The 17145-nt window shown below is 32.7% G+C and overlaps 13 protein-coding genes across 13 annotated transcripts; 5 read left to right on the forward strand and 8 right to left on the reverse strand. All coding sequences in view use genetic code 6, as the record gives it.

Annotated features, from left to right (window-relative positions):
• Nucleotides 1–31: 31 nt before the first annotated feature.
• Nucleotides 32–1381, reverse strand: SS50377_28277 (uncharacterized protein; the record flags this gene model as incomplete). The annotated part of the gene is made up of 1 exon (XM_067912053.1): nt 32–1381. One exon carries the CDS (start codon nt 1379–1381, stop codon nt 32–34), a length of 1350 nt encoding a protein of 449 aa, XP_067761075.1.
• An 888-nt stretch (nt 1382–2269) lies between these two features.
• Nucleotides 2270–2800, reverse strand: SS50377_28278 (Transmembrane domain-containing protein; the record flags this gene model as incomplete). Its single annotated transcript, XM_067912054.1, has 1 exon — nt 2270–2800. One exon carries the CDS (start codon nt 2798–2800, stop codon nt 2270–2272), a length of 531 nt encoding a protein of 176 aa, XP_067761076.1.
• Nucleotides 2801–3179: 379 nt separating this feature from the next.
• On the forward strand, nt 3180–3863 carry SS50377_28279 (FtsJ-like methyltransferase; the record flags this gene model as incomplete). The annotated part of the gene is made up of 1 exon (XM_067912055.1): nt 3180–3863. The coding sequence occupies one exon, from the start codon at nt 3180–3182 to the stop codon at nt 3861–3863; it is 684 nt and encodes a 227-aa protein (XP_067761077.1).
• A 1951-nt stretch (nt 3864–5814) lies between these two features.
• SS50377_28280 (Zinc finger domain-containing protein) lies at nt 5815–6780 on the reverse strand (the record flags this gene model as incomplete). The annotated part of the gene is made up of 1 exon (XM_067912056.1): nt 5815–6780. The coding sequence occupies one exon, from the start codon at nt 6778–6780 to the stop codon at nt 5815–5817; it is 966 nt and encodes a 321-aa protein (XP_067761078.1).
• Nucleotides 6781–6940: 160 nt separating this feature from the next.
• Nucleotides 6941–7312, forward strand: SS50377_28281 (Nuclear transport factor 2; the record flags this gene model as incomplete). Its single annotated transcript, XM_067912057.1, has 1 exon — nt 6941–7312. One exon carries the CDS (start codon nt 6941–6943, stop codon nt 7310–7312), a length of 372 nt encoding a protein of 123 aa, XP_067761079.1.
• Nucleotides 7313–7321: 9 nt separating this feature from the next.
• On the reverse strand, nt 7322–8419 carry SS50377_28282 (uncharacterized protein; the record flags this gene model as incomplete). Its single annotated transcript, XM_067912058.1, has 1 exon — nt 7322–8419. One exon carries the CDS (start codon nt 8417–8419, stop codon nt 7322–7324), a length of 1098 nt encoding a protein of 365 aa, XP_067761080.1.
• A 98-nt stretch (nt 8420–8517) lies between these two features.
• On the forward strand, nt 8518–8970 carry SS50377_28283 (Iron-sulfur cluster assembly protein CIA2; the record flags this gene model as incomplete). The annotated part of the gene is made up of 1 exon (XM_067912059.1): nt 8518–8970. The coding sequence occupies one exon, from the start codon at nt 8518–8520 to the stop codon at nt 8968–8970; it is 453 nt and encodes a 150-aa protein (XP_067761081.1).
• A 6-nt stretch (nt 8971–8976) lies between these two features.
• SS50377_28284 (Acid sphingomyelinase-like phosphodiesterase 3b) lies at nt 8977–9984 on the reverse strand (the record flags this gene model as incomplete). Its single annotated transcript, XM_067912060.1, has 1 exon — nt 8977–9984. The coding sequence occupies one exon, from the start codon at nt 9982–9984 to the stop codon at nt 8977–8979; it is 1008 nt and encodes a 335-aa protein (XP_067761082.1).
• Nucleotides 9985–10093: 109 nt separating this feature from the next.
• On the reverse strand, nt 10094–11368 carry SS50377_28285 (NAD-dependent histone deacetylase Sir2; the record flags this gene model as incomplete). Its single annotated transcript, XM_067912061.1, has 1 exon — nt 10094–11368. The coding sequence occupies one exon, from the start codon at nt 11366–11368 to the stop codon at nt 10094–10096; it is 1275 nt and encodes a 424-aa protein (XP_067761083.1).
• A 555-nt stretch (nt 11369–11923) lies between these two features.
• Nucleotides 11924–12667, reverse strand: SS50377_28286 (Palmitoyltransferase; the record flags this gene model as incomplete). Its single annotated transcript, XM_067912062.1, has 1 exon — nt 11924–12667. One exon carries the CDS (start codon nt 12665–12667, stop codon nt 11924–11926), a length of 744 nt encoding a protein of 247 aa, XP_067761084.1.
• A 605-nt stretch (nt 12668–13272) lies between these two features.
• Nucleotides 13273–15198, forward strand: SS50377_28287 (Ubiquitinyl hydrolase 1; the record flags this gene model as incomplete). The annotated part of the gene is made up of 1 exon (XM_067912063.1): nt 13273–15198. One exon carries the CDS (start codon nt 13273–13275, stop codon nt 15196–15198), a length of 1926 nt encoding a protein of 641 aa, XP_067761085.1.
• A 129-nt stretch (nt 15199–15327) lies between these two features.
• SS50377_28288 (uncharacterized protein) lies at nt 15328–16140 on the forward strand (the record flags this gene model as incomplete). Its single annotated transcript, XM_067912064.1, has 1 exon — nt 15328–16140. The coding sequence occupies one exon, from the start codon at nt 15328–15330 to the stop codon at nt 16138–16140; it is 813 nt and encodes a 270-aa protein (XP_067761086.1).
• Nucleotides 16141–16304: 164 nt separating this feature from the next.
• SS50377_28289 (DNA repair protein RAD52) lies at nt 16305–17090 on the reverse strand (the record flags this gene model as incomplete). The annotated part of the gene is made up of 1 exon (XM_067912065.1): nt 16305–17090. One exon carries the CDS (start codon nt 17088–17090, stop codon nt 16305–16307), a length of 786 nt encoding a protein of 261 aa, XP_067761087.1.
• Nucleotides 17091–17145: the final 55 nt, after the last annotated feature.

Genomic DNA, 17145 nt, shown 5'->3' on the forward strand with positions numbered 1-17145 from the left:
ATATTGCTTTATATTATATAATAATACACAATCAAAAATCTACTGATTTTTCAAAATTATCCATAAGAAGCTGTAAATCGCCCTCCTTGAACGGATTTTTCGCCAGCACAGCGCTCTGCAGCTCCCCCAGAACGAGCCTGCAGAGGTCCTTCTTGTTCTGCACGAAATTCTGCTCGTTCACCTCGGCCATTTTCTTGCCCCGCCGCGCCACAAAACGCGAAAACATGCTCCCGAACACCCCCAAAAACTGCGCGTAGAGGTCCCGTTATATCACTTAGACCCACAAACTTGATCCGCTGAAGAAGCCCAAAACGACGTGCGCGGTGCCGACGAATTCGAGCACCGGGGCCGCTATTTCGCGCCGCCGCGCGGGCTCGAGGGCGCGCGCGAAGCCAGGCTCGAAAACGGCACCGTCCGCGAGGCAGCCGTTTAGCGCCGTTTTGAACGCGTCCTCGGCGGTGGCCTCGAAGTTCGCGCGCAGGACGCGCGCGATTTCGGCGCTAAACTCCTCGCAGCGCCGCGCGAATTCGGCCGATTCGCGCCCCGCGAGCGCCACCAAATCGTGCGCCGCGAGCGCCAGGAACTCCGCGTTTTGCATGGCCGCTGCTATGTGCTTCGGGTTCGGGCTGGCAGCGAGCTGCGTTTTTGCGCTCAGAAAGTACGTTTCTAGGACTTTCGGATCGAGGATTTTTGCTTATATCAGTTGCGGAAATGCGTGCAGATCGCGGTTGTGCAGGAGGTGGTTTCGCCGCTGGTGCAGTAGTGTGGCGATTTTTAGGGCCGTTTGCGTCAGCTGGAACTCGAGATTGTTGAGCGTGAAAACGGCCGTCTGGGACTTGTTTTCCTTGAATCTGACGTCGAAGTATTCTTACTGTGTGTAGGTGGATTTCTGGATGAACGCGAAGTCGTCACGGGTGTCGAACTGGTCGAATTTGGTCAGGAACAGGTTTTCGGAATTTAGGTACAAATGCAGAAATTTGTCCTCGATGGAGATGTTTATCAGCTTTTAGTGCAGGGGAGAGAGGAGTTAAATGACTGTACAGGATTTTAGCTGTCGCAAATCGGCAAAATTTGTAATTTCTTGCGAAGAAATTAGACTGTAAAGATGAGCTTAAATTTAGGTGACTGAGAATTCCGATACAAAGGTGAGACTGTTTTAGTGGATGAATTATAGAATATTTGAAACATCTATTATTTACTGCTATAGCGGTTCAAATTGAGTAAATTTTAATATTTTGTTAAAAAATAGGTTATTAAATTAAGGCTCATCGACTAAATTGGTAGTTACTTATTAAAGTTTCTCCATAGATTAATTCAAAATACAGGTAATTATATCATTTGATATTGATAAATTTTATTGAATTTAGAGGTCTGTCAGCATTAACTAAATTTTTTCTTTAAGTTAATTAACAAACCAAATATTCTTACTGACTTTCTATAGCTTAGTAATAATAATTTATATATGTTCAATGAATTGCTAAATTTCCAGTTACGCATAATTAGATAGATCTATAGTGTTCAGTGTTTCATAAAGTTACAGTACATCTTTAACAAATAATAAACTTTAATATCGTCCAAAAGCTTCTTATTTTTTTGTTAATAAAATTTTAATATCATCTAACTGTTTATCAATTATTTAAACTTTATTAGATGTATCTTAATATTCAGATTAGTAATCTTTTATCAGCTATACCTAATTCTTAAAATTTTATTAGTCAATTTGTGTCATATCATCATAATACTTTTAATAATACTATATCTTTAGTTATTCAACATAAAATTCAAATTCAGCCGGGTTTAATGGTATAGATTACTTAGTTAATTTGATCTTGTTAGAATAATACAATTACTATATTAAGTATTATTTATTTAATGTATTAGCTTAGCAGCTTTTTATTAAGTCATATACTATTTTTATTTTAATATCATAATTCTGATATAAATTTAATTCATTTAGTAGCTTTTCTTATTTGATAAACAATTTCTTGTCAATTTTACCTTAAAATACAGGTTTTATAATTTTTTCATACTCAATTGTTTTAGTTTAATTATGTTGTTATAAAAACTATAGATCTAGACCAGCCAAATCATGTAGTAAATTCATTAATAGTAGATATATATTATTCTATTAATTATATAATAATCTTATATAGAAGTATGGTTAATACTTGTAGATATATTTATTGTATTTTATATAATTCAAATAGTATCTGTATAAATAATTATAGCAACAAAATGTTTACAAATAAAAGTGCAAAATAAAATTACTTCACAACACTTTTTGAATAGGTAAATCAGGCCATATGACAAAAATTCCAATAATCATTGTTAATATATTTATGACTATACTAACAACACTACTAATATTTGAAACACAATTTTCTTTGGTATCACAAAACCGAACTCCACTTAAATTCATAGCACTAGCAAGTACCATTGAAAGAGCTCGTAAATATTTATTGTAAAATAGTCCAAAATAATATCTGATTCCCAAATTTTCTAGAGAAATAGAGAGATTTATTATTCCTGCTGAAACTGTAAAGAGATATACAAACCAGGAATGTACAGTATCAAATGTGTAAATAACATGGATCTATGCAGTAATAATAAGTGCAAGAGATGATAGAATATTTAAAATTTTATAAATTTTATTTGAAATCCGTTCAGGCTATTACTATGACTGAGTAGGTTATTGTTGAATTTCAGTGTGTTATGATTCTTATGAATTTTACTCTCCTTATGAATTATGTTAATCTTCTTCAGGTTGCTCATTTTATTCCTGTTTCTAATATTCTTCCATTAAAAAATTAGTAATATAATATGTATAATAATAACTAAAAATTATTCCAGAAAAAATAAAATCGTTACTATTTCTTTATTTTAACTGCTAATAATTAATATATTAACAATTTCAGATAATTTCAATTAGTAAAAACAGCCTATCATTTATTATACAAATATAAGTATTAATAATATGATTTGTATATGATATTAACAATCACCACCTATTATATTTAGCTGATGATTAGAAAAATAGATTGTTTTAATAACAAATTTTTTTTAAAGAAAACATATCTTTTTTTGAGTAAAATTCTATACAAAAGTATTACCAATTTTACTTTCCCAACAACTTATTTTTAGGCTTTTCAATCTTAACATTTATTATATAATTATATTCAATGAGTCCACTTCACTTAATGTCGAAATGTGCTAAGGAAAGAAGAGACAAGTTCTATGCCATAGCCAAAACTGAGAACTACAGAGCCAGATCTGCCTACAAGCTTCTACAACTTGATAAGTACTTGAACATTTTGGAGGTAGAAACTGCCGTGGATCTGTGCGCAGCTCCAGGGTCCTGGTCGTAGGTGCTGGCAAAGCGGGTGAAGTAAGTTATTTCGGTAGATTTGGCACCAATAGCACCCATTGAAAACGTCATCATCATCCAGGGTGATATTACAACACAGGAAACTGCAAATTCGGTAATTTCGAGTGCCGGCGGCCTCGTTGACCTCGTAGTATGCGACGGCGCGCCAGACGTGACAGGTATTCATGACTTGGATGAGTTTGTGCAAGCCGAGCTCATCAACGCTGCCTTCGGTATCACTCAAAAAATACTCAAAGTAGGAGGAACTTTCGTGAGTAAAATTTTCAGAGGAGAACTCACAGAAGTACTTTTGGAGGAGTTCGGCAAGCACTTTGAGATCGTATAGGTCGTAAAACCGGCTGCTAGCCGTGCCAGCTCAATGGAGGCGTTTTTGGTCTGTTTGCAGAAGATGGAAAAGGAGGGTTAAGGCAAAATCATTTACGAGATGCTGGAGTGCGGAATGGAAGATGGTATTGATGCTGATAGGACATACGAGTGATGAGGTGACTTTTGGTTACAAAATTGGATTTTACAGTGATAGTGGGTGTTGGAATAAATTTTGAAAAACTTGTGATTTCTTGCTTGAGATGAGTTGCTGATAGATATTGTTGTATTATTTTGTTGTAAAGATAGAAAAAATTAATTTTAGCGATTGGTTTTCGTTTACCTTTGGTGTGAAAAATTTAATTCAAAAAATGGTCCAATTCTCAAATTTATTATTTTGACCTCTCAAAAAAGTATTTTACAATTATTCAAAATCTAAATTTCTACATAAATTGCTTTGTCAGTTATGACTTTAAACTTTTACTTGCTTACCCAAAACCACTCGTTCGTATGACGTATATTAAGTCACTTGGTTTGGGGTTTTTAAGGCAACTATAACTATTATTAAATATTCAATTATAACATAATACTATATTTAAAAAATTTCATAAATCTGAAATTATATACATAAAGTATTCACTTTACGAAATATGGCATATGTATATTTTATATATGTTTGTCACCAGTATTAAATTTATTTATATTTATTCATGAAAAGAGATCCAAAGTACTAAGTCCTTCCATATCTGCTAAAATAACGCAAAATTTTCTTTCCATTTTATGTCAGCTGCTCGTACTTCTACCACAAACAAATAAAATGATAAGCTTGAAAATTATTGACATGCAATTGATTCAGGTGTTATTGATTATATTCTTTGTTAGGATTAAATGACATATGGATAAAGTTGTTATTGATAAGATGCTTCACTAACTAGTAATTGTAAATAGTACGGTAGTGAAAGTTGTTCTAATTGCGGATATAAACTTTTTAATAGAATAATAAACGAATAACTTATGCTTTTAGATGTATTGAATATTCAGATCGCAATACTTGTATAAAGTATGATGCTGAATCAAAGTTCAACCCAGAAATTAAAATAATATAATATCCGTTGTAATGATTTATTTAGTTGCAAATCTAATATGGAATTATTTTATGATATAGAAGCTTAAGTATGTAAAAATCCTTTACAAACTGTCATTAATGTACGTCTACAACCAGGTGTCACGTTTGTAACAAATTATTATTAGTTAAACGATATAATGGAAATACAGACATACGTCTATGGAAACTTAAAATAGAAATTACTGCAAATATGGAACCCCAAACCTGGCTCGGACAGATTTACTTCAGAGTCTAAATACGGCAATTCGATTAATTGCGGATCTTGATACAACGATGGAACTAATTGAAATACGTACATGTCACATACAAAACTTAATATCAGCGGAAAATACGTAGAATAGTAAAAGAGCTACTAATTGTGTGACAATATGTGCTTACCAGCAATAATTTATACGACCCTGGTATGAAACTTAGTTGGGAGGTGATGGTATAGCTAAAATTATTATAGGTAACTTGGTCATGGTCGAAGCTATTTATGGTAGCCTGATCTTGATATAATTGAAGAACTCTAAGACTGTTGCATCTTAATCTTATAGTTATTATTTTCTCATTAAAAAATAAAACAAAACATGATTGAAATCTATAATATTTTATAAAAATATAAATTTTAGTAATTAATATAAAGTATTCATATTTCTTACCTTTATTAGTGACCTAAATTTTTAAACTAAACATTCATATTTAACTTTTATTATCTAATATTGACTTTAATAACTTACCTAGGTATCAATATATATCACAAAATAAATATAAATCAATTTTAGTCAGTAATATTATGAAAACCAATCACTAAATATCTAACTTATATTTAAAGGAAATTAACTTAATTAATATTTAATAGACTATAATCAGGTCAAAAAGATAAAATTTGAATAAATTATGTTAAGTTATGTTTAATAATTAGTTTTAAATACAAATATAATTCAATTAATTATATTTTCACTAAAAGTAAAACTCAAATAATAAATTTATTAGTCTTAATAATATGTTTCATACCTCTTCATTATACCCTTTCACACTCAAAGCTTCCACATTCACATATACAATATTTTTAATCTGAAAATTCAAATTTCTTTCCACATTAACATTAAAATACTCCTTTACCACTTCTTTATTACATATATATTTAAATATATTCCATTTATTTTTCCTTCATATCAATTTTTTCTACTCCTTTTTTACAAACTTTACACAAAAAATTACCTTTAGAAATTGCATCAAAATAACAAATTTAATGAGATAAACAACCACAATCAAGCCGAAAATTAATTCCAGCACCATTACATATGGCACAGGTTTCACGTTAATTACCACATTTATGATCCGCCAAATTTTCAAAATGGATGCAGGTTCTGCAGTTTTTACAATGATATGATTATTTTTATACACAAATATTGCATTTATCACAATGCCTGTATAATTTTTCTACTGGATAAGAAATCTGAATTTCATTTGAATTTTTATCTAACGATATTTAGTCGAATTTGAAGCTAAAATCAACGCATGTTAAGCACTAGTTCGAATGTGTTATTATGTCACAATTTTTGCATATTTTGGACATTTTTAAATCTGTTGAACATATTTTGCATGCAATTCCCCCCAGTTCTAAAGAATGATTGCTATTTGTGTCATGACAGATTTTGCAGTCGAAATATTATTCACAATTAGAACAATAAATTTTCGCAGTGGAAATAATATGTTGACAAGAAAAAAGATTAGTTATTATATATGATTTGTATATTATATGCGGTAGTTTTTCCCAGTTTCTTATTTTTCTAGATCGAAGATTCGCTGTAATCAGAGAAGATGGCTTAGATTCATCGTATAACGCGTAAAGAGCATAAGGATCAGAAAGTGTAGCACGATATATGAGCTCATGTTAATTTTATTCTGTCTCAAGAATTTCTGGGATTTTAGCTAGGATCTAGTCATTAAATTTGTAAACAGCAACTAAGGCTCTGTTCATTTTTTAGATTACTAATTTTTATATAAAATAATATAAAAGTAGAATAATAAGTTTACTTACTAAATGGTATAATAAAAGATAAAGAAAATAATAAAATTTATACTAATAATTTGATATAATAACATAAAGATTAAAGAGTTAATCGTTCCACTTCAATTAAATGGCTGATGTTTAGCAGCTTGCACAGTAATTCACATAATTTTTTTATCAAACTTTTTCTGTCCGCGCTAATAGAAATTAATTAGTAACCATGTATGCTCCCACTGCATAATTAAACTATAACGGTCGTACTTATAATGGCTAGGAAGGAGCAAACACACTGTTTATGAATAATTTTTAATTAGGAGATATGCAAGTTAATCCTATTTAGGTGTCTTCCGTTTCTGCTGCTGGTGGAGCGCTTGTAAGTACATATTGCGAATTCTAGGAAGCTTCCGGAATGAAGGGTACTTTTTGCTAAAGCTTTATTTTATTACCGGATGCAACAGGAAATATTACCATTGGTGGTGATATATTTGCTGTAAACATGTGATTGAAAATTTCACTGGATAAAATTCTTAATTAAACTGTCTATATTTTAACTATGTAAATATCTGTCATAGGAGTTCACGACTGCTCTTGGATTCTAAAATCTTATTTTCTTTTCCTTATCCCAATCTACTCCATAATATGCTGGACTTACCATGTCGTTTTCTACGAATCCTTTGTCTACGAAACGCTCATGTTAATTGAATTTTATGCTGTCATAATTTTTTTATATTATTTTCCGTCTAGGAGAATAACTCCATGGACCTAATTTATTATCTGGACGAATGTCCTATCTATTTGGAGAGTTATTAATTACCGGAACTTTATATAGACTTTAGATTCCAATTCCTTCATTCTCAATATAATATGGGGCCTAGTTATTAACTATAGTTTTTTATTCCTTTTCTTATCTGTTAATTTTCATGCTTTGAGGCCTTTATTACTTGAAATATTCATATTAACCAGGTCCAGGAACGTCATTAATTTTATACTTTATTCGCTCAGAATCTTGTTCTATCTATGGTATTCTGATGATATGCTTTTAATGTTTTTCATTTGGCATTTTGCCAATTTTCTCCACGACTCTAGGTGCTCTTTTAAATTTTAATCCTCCCGCTTATAATTTTTATGTTTTCATTAAGTCTAGCCTTCGTTCCAATTCAATTTCCTTTTATTGTTAAATTTTCTCTGTTTAGTCAACATATTATATAGCAGTTGGAGTATATTTAGGCTCATTAAGAAGATTTTTTTCTTTTTCTTTTAATTATAAAGGAATCGGAAAACGAATTTCGAGTTTTTATGTTGGAAATTTTAAATACTCGTTCATTAAACGCTCATTAAGATCATCTTCTGCTAGCAAAATAATTTATTTAAGAGATAATTCCGATGTGTTATATATAGATCTAAATTTTAAGTTAAATTTTGCATTACATTGGCCACAATAATAGCATATTTTTTCTGGAAATGCATTAGAAAGAAGATATTTTAAAGGCTGAGTGCACTGTTAACAATTACAAAGTATAGGCAGTATATTTTTATTTATTAATAAAGCAAATTTTGTTTTTGGAGTAATGTAAGTTTACTTAAACTGCTATAAAGTTATGAATTTCATTTTATATACTTATAGATATAAATATAATATTTTATTAAATTATACAAAATTTATATTAATTAAATAATTAATATTATATATATAATTGCTAAATAAAAATGTCAATTGTTGTCCCAAAGTTTTAGTAAACTATTATATTCACCGATGAGCCAATACCTAGAAGTTATGATGGAGAATAGATTACTATTGATGAAATATATCCCTGGATTCGTTAAATAAGAGATCCAGAGCATCCAACAATGACGTTAGAGGACCTTAAGGTTGTATCAAAAGATGCCTTGATTCTTGATGACCATATATCTTTTTGTGAAGTCATATTTACACCTACAACTCCAACTTGTTCTATGGGAGCAATTTTAGGATTAAGTATTAAAATAATGTTAATGAGAATATTGCCTTTAAGATTTAGAATTATAGTCAATTGCAGAGAGAACACCCATGAAACATGGAATAGCCTTAATAAATAGATAAATGATAAAGAAAGAGTTTTAGCTGCAATGAGCAATAAAAATATTATGAAAGTTGTCAACTCTAGTATAATGGTGAAGTGACTCTAGTCAATCTTTCATATTCTTTATTATTTAATTAATATCATATGCCTCTAGCATATTTCTCTATATTGTTCGCCAACTCAAAAATTATTTATCAAAATACTACATTGCTGACAATTATTTTAATACTTCACCGGTAATGTATTTTTAATCCTGTAAAAGAGGATATAATTAAGAAAACTTATACTATATTTCAAATTATACTTCCTCCTTTGTTAAGTCTGCATAATATTGGTGATAATCTACGAGATGCCATTTGTTTTCGACCTTTTCAAGTTTATATTCTCTATAACCAGGAAAATTTTAATTTGACGGCGATATACCAGGATTTATAAAACTAGGGATATTCCCAATCCACCTCCACCATTCAGTATGATAATGCCCATTAACTTCTAAAATTATTTAATTTTCATATTTGGCTAGGATCTACTTATAATTTTATCTAATTTTTGAATCAATAAAATCACCTTTAAAATGACCAGCACCAAAAGGTATATGGCATCCAATCACTACCTATTATTTAAATTATGTCGCATTTTTTAACACTGCTTCTAACCTCCCTAGCTAATCATATTGGTCGATTTTTTACAGATTTACAGTGTTCAGCCCTATATAAACAATCCCATCGTAGAAATTATAATTTATATATAAACCGTCTTCCTGGAAGTTATTATCCATTTACATAAACTAGTTAATCCTTTTATTGTCGAATTTATAGTTAGTTTCTGCATCATTATTACCCAAAGCATATCCAGAGCAATTCACATCTGTCATGACTTTTTTAATTAGATCAAAGTTGGTATTCTGGCCATGTGCTGGCGAGTCGCCTAGATATATGCATGGAAACTATCTATTTATTTAACTTTAAAGCTACTCATAAAGCGGAACTGTTGTATCGCAATTTACGACTCCAAATTATTTAAACTAGGTAGATTTATTCTTGCAGGCCCGATTATCATTGTCAAAGTTTAAGTCCAAATGAATGTCATTTAAAACAAGTATTGTTAACTACATTTTATTTGATTAATTATATAATACGATTTAATAACTAGTAATTATAGTAAATCAGAGTATTCGTGAAACTTATATTCCCTACTACGCCAACCTACCCCAGATCGTGTCCTCACTTCCGCACGACCTTGTACATGCCCTGCTGCCCGTTGATCCGCTAAAAAATGACTTCGCCATCCTCTCCGCTGATATCCTTCATTTTGAGCCCTTTGGCAACTCGCAGAAGGCAGTCGTCGCAGTTTCCGATCATTTCGACGTCGAACTCGTGCGCGCCGCTAATGCGCTCGCGGTTTATCAAAATCTGAGGCACGTGACGCGGAATCGCACCGATTAGACCAGCTATCGGCTTGACTTTCAGAGAAGACCCCATGACGATGAGTAGGTCGATTTTTAGCGAGTCTTTGGCTATGAAGTCGCTCAAGGTGTCGACCAGTTTCTCGCCAAAGAAGACGATGTCGGGCTTAAGAATACACGCTGGCACGTCTGTTGGGACCAGCGAATCGGTGATTTTTATGCTTTTTAGATCAGGGCAGCACACTTGGCAGAGCGGAATTTCGTAGCTCAACATGATGTCTTGGACCTCCTCCAACCCCACTTTCTTCTTACACACCATGCAGCTGCTGCTGGCAAAGCTTCCGTGCGCAGAAAGAATTTTCTGAGGCTCTACTCCAGATTTGAGCTCCAGGCAGTCGATATTTTGCGTGTAAATGCGGCACAGCTTGTTCGTTTGAAAAATTTAGCTGATGAATTTGTGGGTTAATGTTGGTTTGTACTTGCTCTGTGGCATGATTTCTGGCACAAACTTGAAAAATGGAAGCGGGTTTTCTTTGAAAAAGCTCAGATCAAACATGTCAGTGGGGCGTTTGAGTTCATATTTTTCGAGATTCGCATAGATGCCATTTTTGGATCTAAAATCAGGAATACCGCTGGAAACTGATATTCCAGCGCCGACTAGAAAAACAATGTTTTTACAAGTTTGGAAAAGGCGCAAAACTGTGTCAAAAGAAGAGATTTGTGGTAGTCGTAAACGTGGATACCGTGATTATTAGAGATCTACAGTTAGCTAATTGATGAAAATCCATAATTCATTTGCACTAAAGATGTGTGGCACATCAAGGCCAATTTCTTGCAAAATTAAATGGGGAGATACTCTATGGTTTCTCAACTATGTGAAAAAGGTTTAAATAGAATCAGGATCAATAATTGATATTAAGTCATCTTCTGAAGATAACTCCAATGGGTTTGCATCGTCAAAAACAAACTTATCTGACTCAAATCTATATGAGAGTTTACATTAATTGTAAAAATTTAAAAGATTGGTTGAAAGTGTTAGCTTAGAAATAGGGAACTTAGCTTGATGAAGAAGTAAAAATGGGGATGTTGGCATTTAGATTAGAGTATATTTAAATTATATATAAAATCTTAATCTTTTAAATTATTAAAAAATATATTTATGGTGCTAAAATTCATCAAACCTATATATTATCTTTAACGATGCTTAGAAATAAATTAATTTGGTATATATAAATTTATATATGACTTTATTGTTAGGAATATTTTTAGCGATTAAAATATTCGTAAATAAAGTAGATAATTATATTGATAAGGCAGTGCTACACACAATTATGGTTTAATACGAGTTTAGAATACTTAGTTTTGTATAACTAAATTAAAAATTAATTTAGATTTCATTGTTTTATTAGTGAAACTCCAAATCGATAAAATCTAATACCGAGTATTTAAGATGTTGAATATTTACGCATAGTGAATAATTTAATAGTATTCGCATTTGCCTAATCATTGTGGTAGAACATGTCGAATAAAAGATTTTATCTAAAGTAATCGTTTAGTTTATGACATTAAATCTTTATGTTATCATATATTGACAATACATAATATAAATATAAAACTATATTAGAATTAACTAATATAAATCATAAAATCACTGCATTTTGATACCAATAACTAAAAATCTTAAGAAATAATTTCTCCCTAAATATTCTCTAAGATTATCTTTAACAGATTATTACGTACCAGGATGCTTTTATAGTATATCTATTGTTGTCTTCCCCTTGCATATTGGAAACCAGCCCATACCAAAAATTAAAGACATAACGCTAATACCAAAAATATTGACAAAAAATACTATAATGACTGTAATAATAGCTTCTATTAAATATCTTACATCAACTCTTGCATTTTTAATTGCAAATATCAATCCTGGAATAACTAACCAGGAGGAGTATATTAAAAATAAACCAGCACAAAATAAAAATTTGATAAAATATCCATACGAATAGTGTGAAATACAAGTATTAAAAACATAGCAGTGGTGATCCATAGCTAGAACACATCTATTACATGTTTTGCAGTGATGAGAACGAGGTGGGCGAGAAGAATCACACAATACACAAAATAATGTTTCGTCGTCTTTTTATGCTTCTTCATGTAATATTTACACATATCCTGGATCGTAAAAATTCAACTAAAAAACCGTGTACACAATATTACAAAACATATAACATGATATTAATAGTAAAATAACAATGATATATATTTATAACGAGCGTAAGAAATATCCGTTTATAATCATAATTGTTAAACCAATTATTATAAAAGAGATAATTGGATACGTTCTTAACAATTTTTATTATGTGCTATAACCATCAAAAACGTTACCTCTCATTTTACTGATTCTTATTAATCAAATATTATATGTATAATATAATATTATGTATCTCTTTATATAATATAATGATTTATAATTCATGATTAATCTTAAGATTAATCATAGTAATTTTATATACGAATATTCACGCTGCTATTTTAGGATTATTTTATTATACAATATTAATATACTTATTTATATATCTTACATATTCCGAAAATTTTAATCACGTGTCAGATAAATACCTATTTCTATTTGGGAAAATATTAGGCAACAAATCAATTTTTTGGCAAAAATTAATTAATGTAAATATTTAAATTACAAAAGGAACGTTAAACCTACCATTCTCAACTAAATGATTACAATATCATCTTACCTCAGATTAAACCTGTTTTTAAATTTTAACTACTTTATCTAACTAACCGAATGGTTATTAACATTCATTCCCCAATTTTTAATTATTATTATACTGTAGTCTACAAATTCAATCTATTTTCCAGTTAATACTAACTTATTCTAACAAACCAGATTTAATATTTATTACTAAACTAATTTATCATCTTAGCAGATATTAAAATATTTCATTAATATGTATATTACTTCTTTATTCACCACTCCATATCATGTCTTACAGAGAACCCGAAGGTCCAATTTTCTGTTCAGAGTGCGCGTACTGCTTCAGGACGCTGAACCTTTGTCTGTGTCTCTAATGCGATTTTGCTGTCTGTCAAGAACATGCGGCTATCCATTCGCAGTATCACAATGAGTTTGTCATCAAACCATAAAATGCTGATGAGATTCCTCAGCTATGCAGGATCATAAACGACTAGATAGAGTTTATGGTGCTCTCTGAAGAAGCGCAGTTCGCTGCCGCACTGATTCTAGATTGCCAAGAAAACTGTAAATATGAATACCTCAAGCAGTAGGTTAGTGTCAGTTCGTAAGAATGCTAGCATTTCCCGATTGCTAATAGTTAATAGTCAGATATCGTTTAAGACATAACGAATTTGACGTGTTCGAAATGTGATTAAAAAGAAAATATTTGGATGTGCTTAGGCTGTGGGGAGTTCAGTTGTGGGCGAAAATAGTATGATGGAACTGGTGGCAATGGACATGCTTTAGAGCACTTCGAAGCGACTGGTCACCCAGTTGCTGTTAGAATTACTAGTTTGTGCTAAGATGTTCAAGAAGTGTACTGCTATTCGTGCGATAGTGAATAGAAAATATCATTTGAAATTCTAGTGGAGGCTTTAAAGTAATTTAAACTTGATAGTTTGATGTATTTAACAAAAGGTATAGAAAGCTCATTAGAGACTAAAGAACTTGTGCAGGACAAGCTTATTAATTAAATCAGTAATTTTGATAGTATTAAAGCAAAATAATTAACTGCATAGCAAATCGCATAGACACCTTTAATTAATTTTAGAAACACGGGTAACACTTGTTATGCAAATGCTGTACTAAATGTATTGTTACATTTAAATTTATTGTAGTTAGCTACTGTTAGTCCTTAAATTTCTCAAAGTTATGAGGAAACAATGATGGATCTTACGACATAAGCAAATCGTATTCTATCACTTTCTGAATCGGGCAATATAAGACATGACGAAGATGTGAAGCCTCATCTTTCTGCTTTTATTTTATCCTTATAATCACATTTCACAAGCGATGAAAATATTGGTAAGCAATAAGACGCCGCTGAGTTTTTGGATATATTCTTCAATAAATTTTAAAATATTGAATAGAAGTTTTTATTTCCTAGCTTTATCAAACAATTGTAATGTCAATTATGCGGATTTACATAGTTATCTAAAACTTTTAGAACTAATCAATTATCCATTACCTGTAATTTTCATGATAAATGTACAGATGTTGAATAAGGTCCACTTATTGACTTATTAGAATCTATCAAAGCTGATCTGGTTGATTCACCAATAGGATTTAGGTGTCCAAAATGTGGGGTATAGAATCAAGAAGAATAAGAATCCGTCGTAACTATCAGCTAATCTCTTATTGACTGCGATAAAGTTCCAGAATTTATCATTGTCAAGGCCAATCGTCTTATGTTTGACCCAGTGCTGTAATAGCCTTTTAAATTGAGAACAAGAATTACTAATTGTGAATACTTTGATTTATCTAAGCTGGTTAACAGATAAGACGTTTAATAAAAGAACTAAATAGAATATCCTATCGATTAATTATTAGAATTAGGTATTGACGCTGACACTGCTTCATTAGCTATGATTCAATACAACGGAAATGTGGAACAAATAGCCAATGATTTCTTTAATGGAAATTTAAATATTTAACAGTAAGATCAAGATATTACTGAAAAATTAGCACATGCCAAAGAGTTTGATCAGGAGTTAAATTATTAATTACAATGTGTTGTATTCCATTTAGGCGGTAGCTATGACCGCGGTCATTATACAGCGCTTATTAGAAATGGCAATGGATGGATAGATTGCAACGACTAGGTATTTATTTAGAAAGACGAAATCGACGTCGATCTGAGCTAAGGAATACTTTATTTTTACAAGAAAGTATGATGTAAGTGATAATTTTTACCTTTTACGATTATCTTTCTTGCTCGACTTTTAACATCCTTAAAAATTTTAAATCTCAAACTCTACTTATTATATATCTATTATTATATTTATTATTCCTTTCCTATAACAATGTCGAAGCAGAATATGCAGAAGCTAGCAACGCTGGAGAAAGTAAAGCTCCAGGCCAGCGAGATGTAGAAACAAATCTATCAAATTACAAACGAAATTCAGCATAAACGGTCAGAAAACGAGGAGCTTCCCGTAAAACTCGAACGCGTCAACGCCCTGCACGCAGAGCTCCAGACATAAGTCGAGCAGCTACAGCAGAAGCAGTAAGCCGAACTTCCTGATGACATCCGAATCAAGCTCGAAAACGAGGAAAATGAGCTTGAAAAGCCGCGCGAAATTTTGCAGAAAATGAAACTCCAACGGAAGCAGTTCCAGACTCATTTGGCCGACTACAGCAAGGCAAATATCACTGCAAAATGCGAGAACGATGCACTCAAAAAGGAGCTCAAAACGAGCGAGAAGTCGGCCTCGGAGACCTTGAAAAAGTACCAAATTTTGATGCAAAATACAAAGGATATTCAACGCTATCAGAGCGATTTGGACAACTACCGCGAAACTATCGAGCTCTACAGATCTATGGGCGAAAAAATGACGCTGGATATCATAAAAGATAGGATGGAAAATGCAACATAGCTGCTCGAAAAAGTCAGTGGTTGTCATGACATTTTGCTTGTTGACGTGAAAGATCGTTTAAAATGCTCCAAATTTGGCCAGTATCCGCACAGAAAAATCAACTATCTGGAGTAGTTTTTGGCCAAATAAGAATAGGTTTTGGCTGAGGTAAATGTAGATCTAGATGGAAAAGACAGTGAGTGCGCAGTTTGCTAACCAGTTTTGGGGAGCGTTGAAACGGTTGATTGCGCGTGTGGATGAGCTGGTTTTTCACTTTATTTATGGTGAGGATAATCAAATAAGCTAGATAATTTTCGGTAATTTTTATTTAATTGATTGACTTATAATTGAATTTGGCAAAAATGAAGGACTTTTATAATAATAAACTAAGAAAAATATAGAGGTTCATATTTGATTTCAATTTGTCACTATTGAGATAGTTTTTATGATCTGCTGCGTCGGAGGAGCTTGATCTTGACTCCTGTATGTTAAGATGGACGTGGTGGCTCGTCGTGTACTACTGGGGAACTGCTACGTTTACCGATAAAAATCTTGGGCTTAATTAGGATATCGTTTTCCTGCTTGACCTCAGTTACCACAGAGGCAGTTGGAAGTACAGGTTAGACTGTGGTGGTTGGAAGGGTGATCGAATGTGGGCACTGGTCCGTGATAGGTTAAGAGAGACACTGAGCTAGTAGCTGTACACTGGCAACCACTTCGGCGAGCACGGTATCGTGCCGGTTCTGGGTGTAGGTCACGTTGAAGTCCCGGCCGCCGTCCTTGAGAATGCGGTTGCCGACCCCGTCGCCGAAGTACCGTAGGCAACGCTTGACGGCGTCCGACACCGCACCCTTCTGGGCGTGCTCGATCGCCTCGGAGAGCTAGCGACGCTCGGCGTTTCCCTGACCGATGTCCTCATGGAAGCAACCGTTCTCGAGGGACACGCGGACAGTCGCGGAGAAGGACACGCGGAACTGGTCGCCGTCCTCCTTAAGGTAGTTCTGCTGGAGATTCTTGATCTCGGAGCTCCATGCGCAGGGCCCGAAGGCCTGGTTCGCCTGCTGGATGGCTAGCGACACCTCAAGATATGGAATCTTTGTACCTCGTGGCCCCTGACGGTATGCTAGCTGCTGCTTGGTGAGCGGTGTGGAGAGAACCTTCAGTGTCCTCTCAAGCTGGTTGAGCTGACGTGTGCCGAAGTTAGGCAGCATGTAGATGGAGTAGAATTGGCACGCATTGGACACTATAGTATATATTTTCTAAATC

This window comes from Spironucleus salmonicida, chromosome 8, assembly GCF_000497125.1.
Source record: "Spironucleus salmonicida strain ATCC 50377 chromosome 8, whole genome shotgun sequence".
Classification (NCBI taxonomy): Eukaryota; Fornicata; order Diplomonadida; family Hexamitidae; genus Spironucleus; species Spironucleus salmonicida.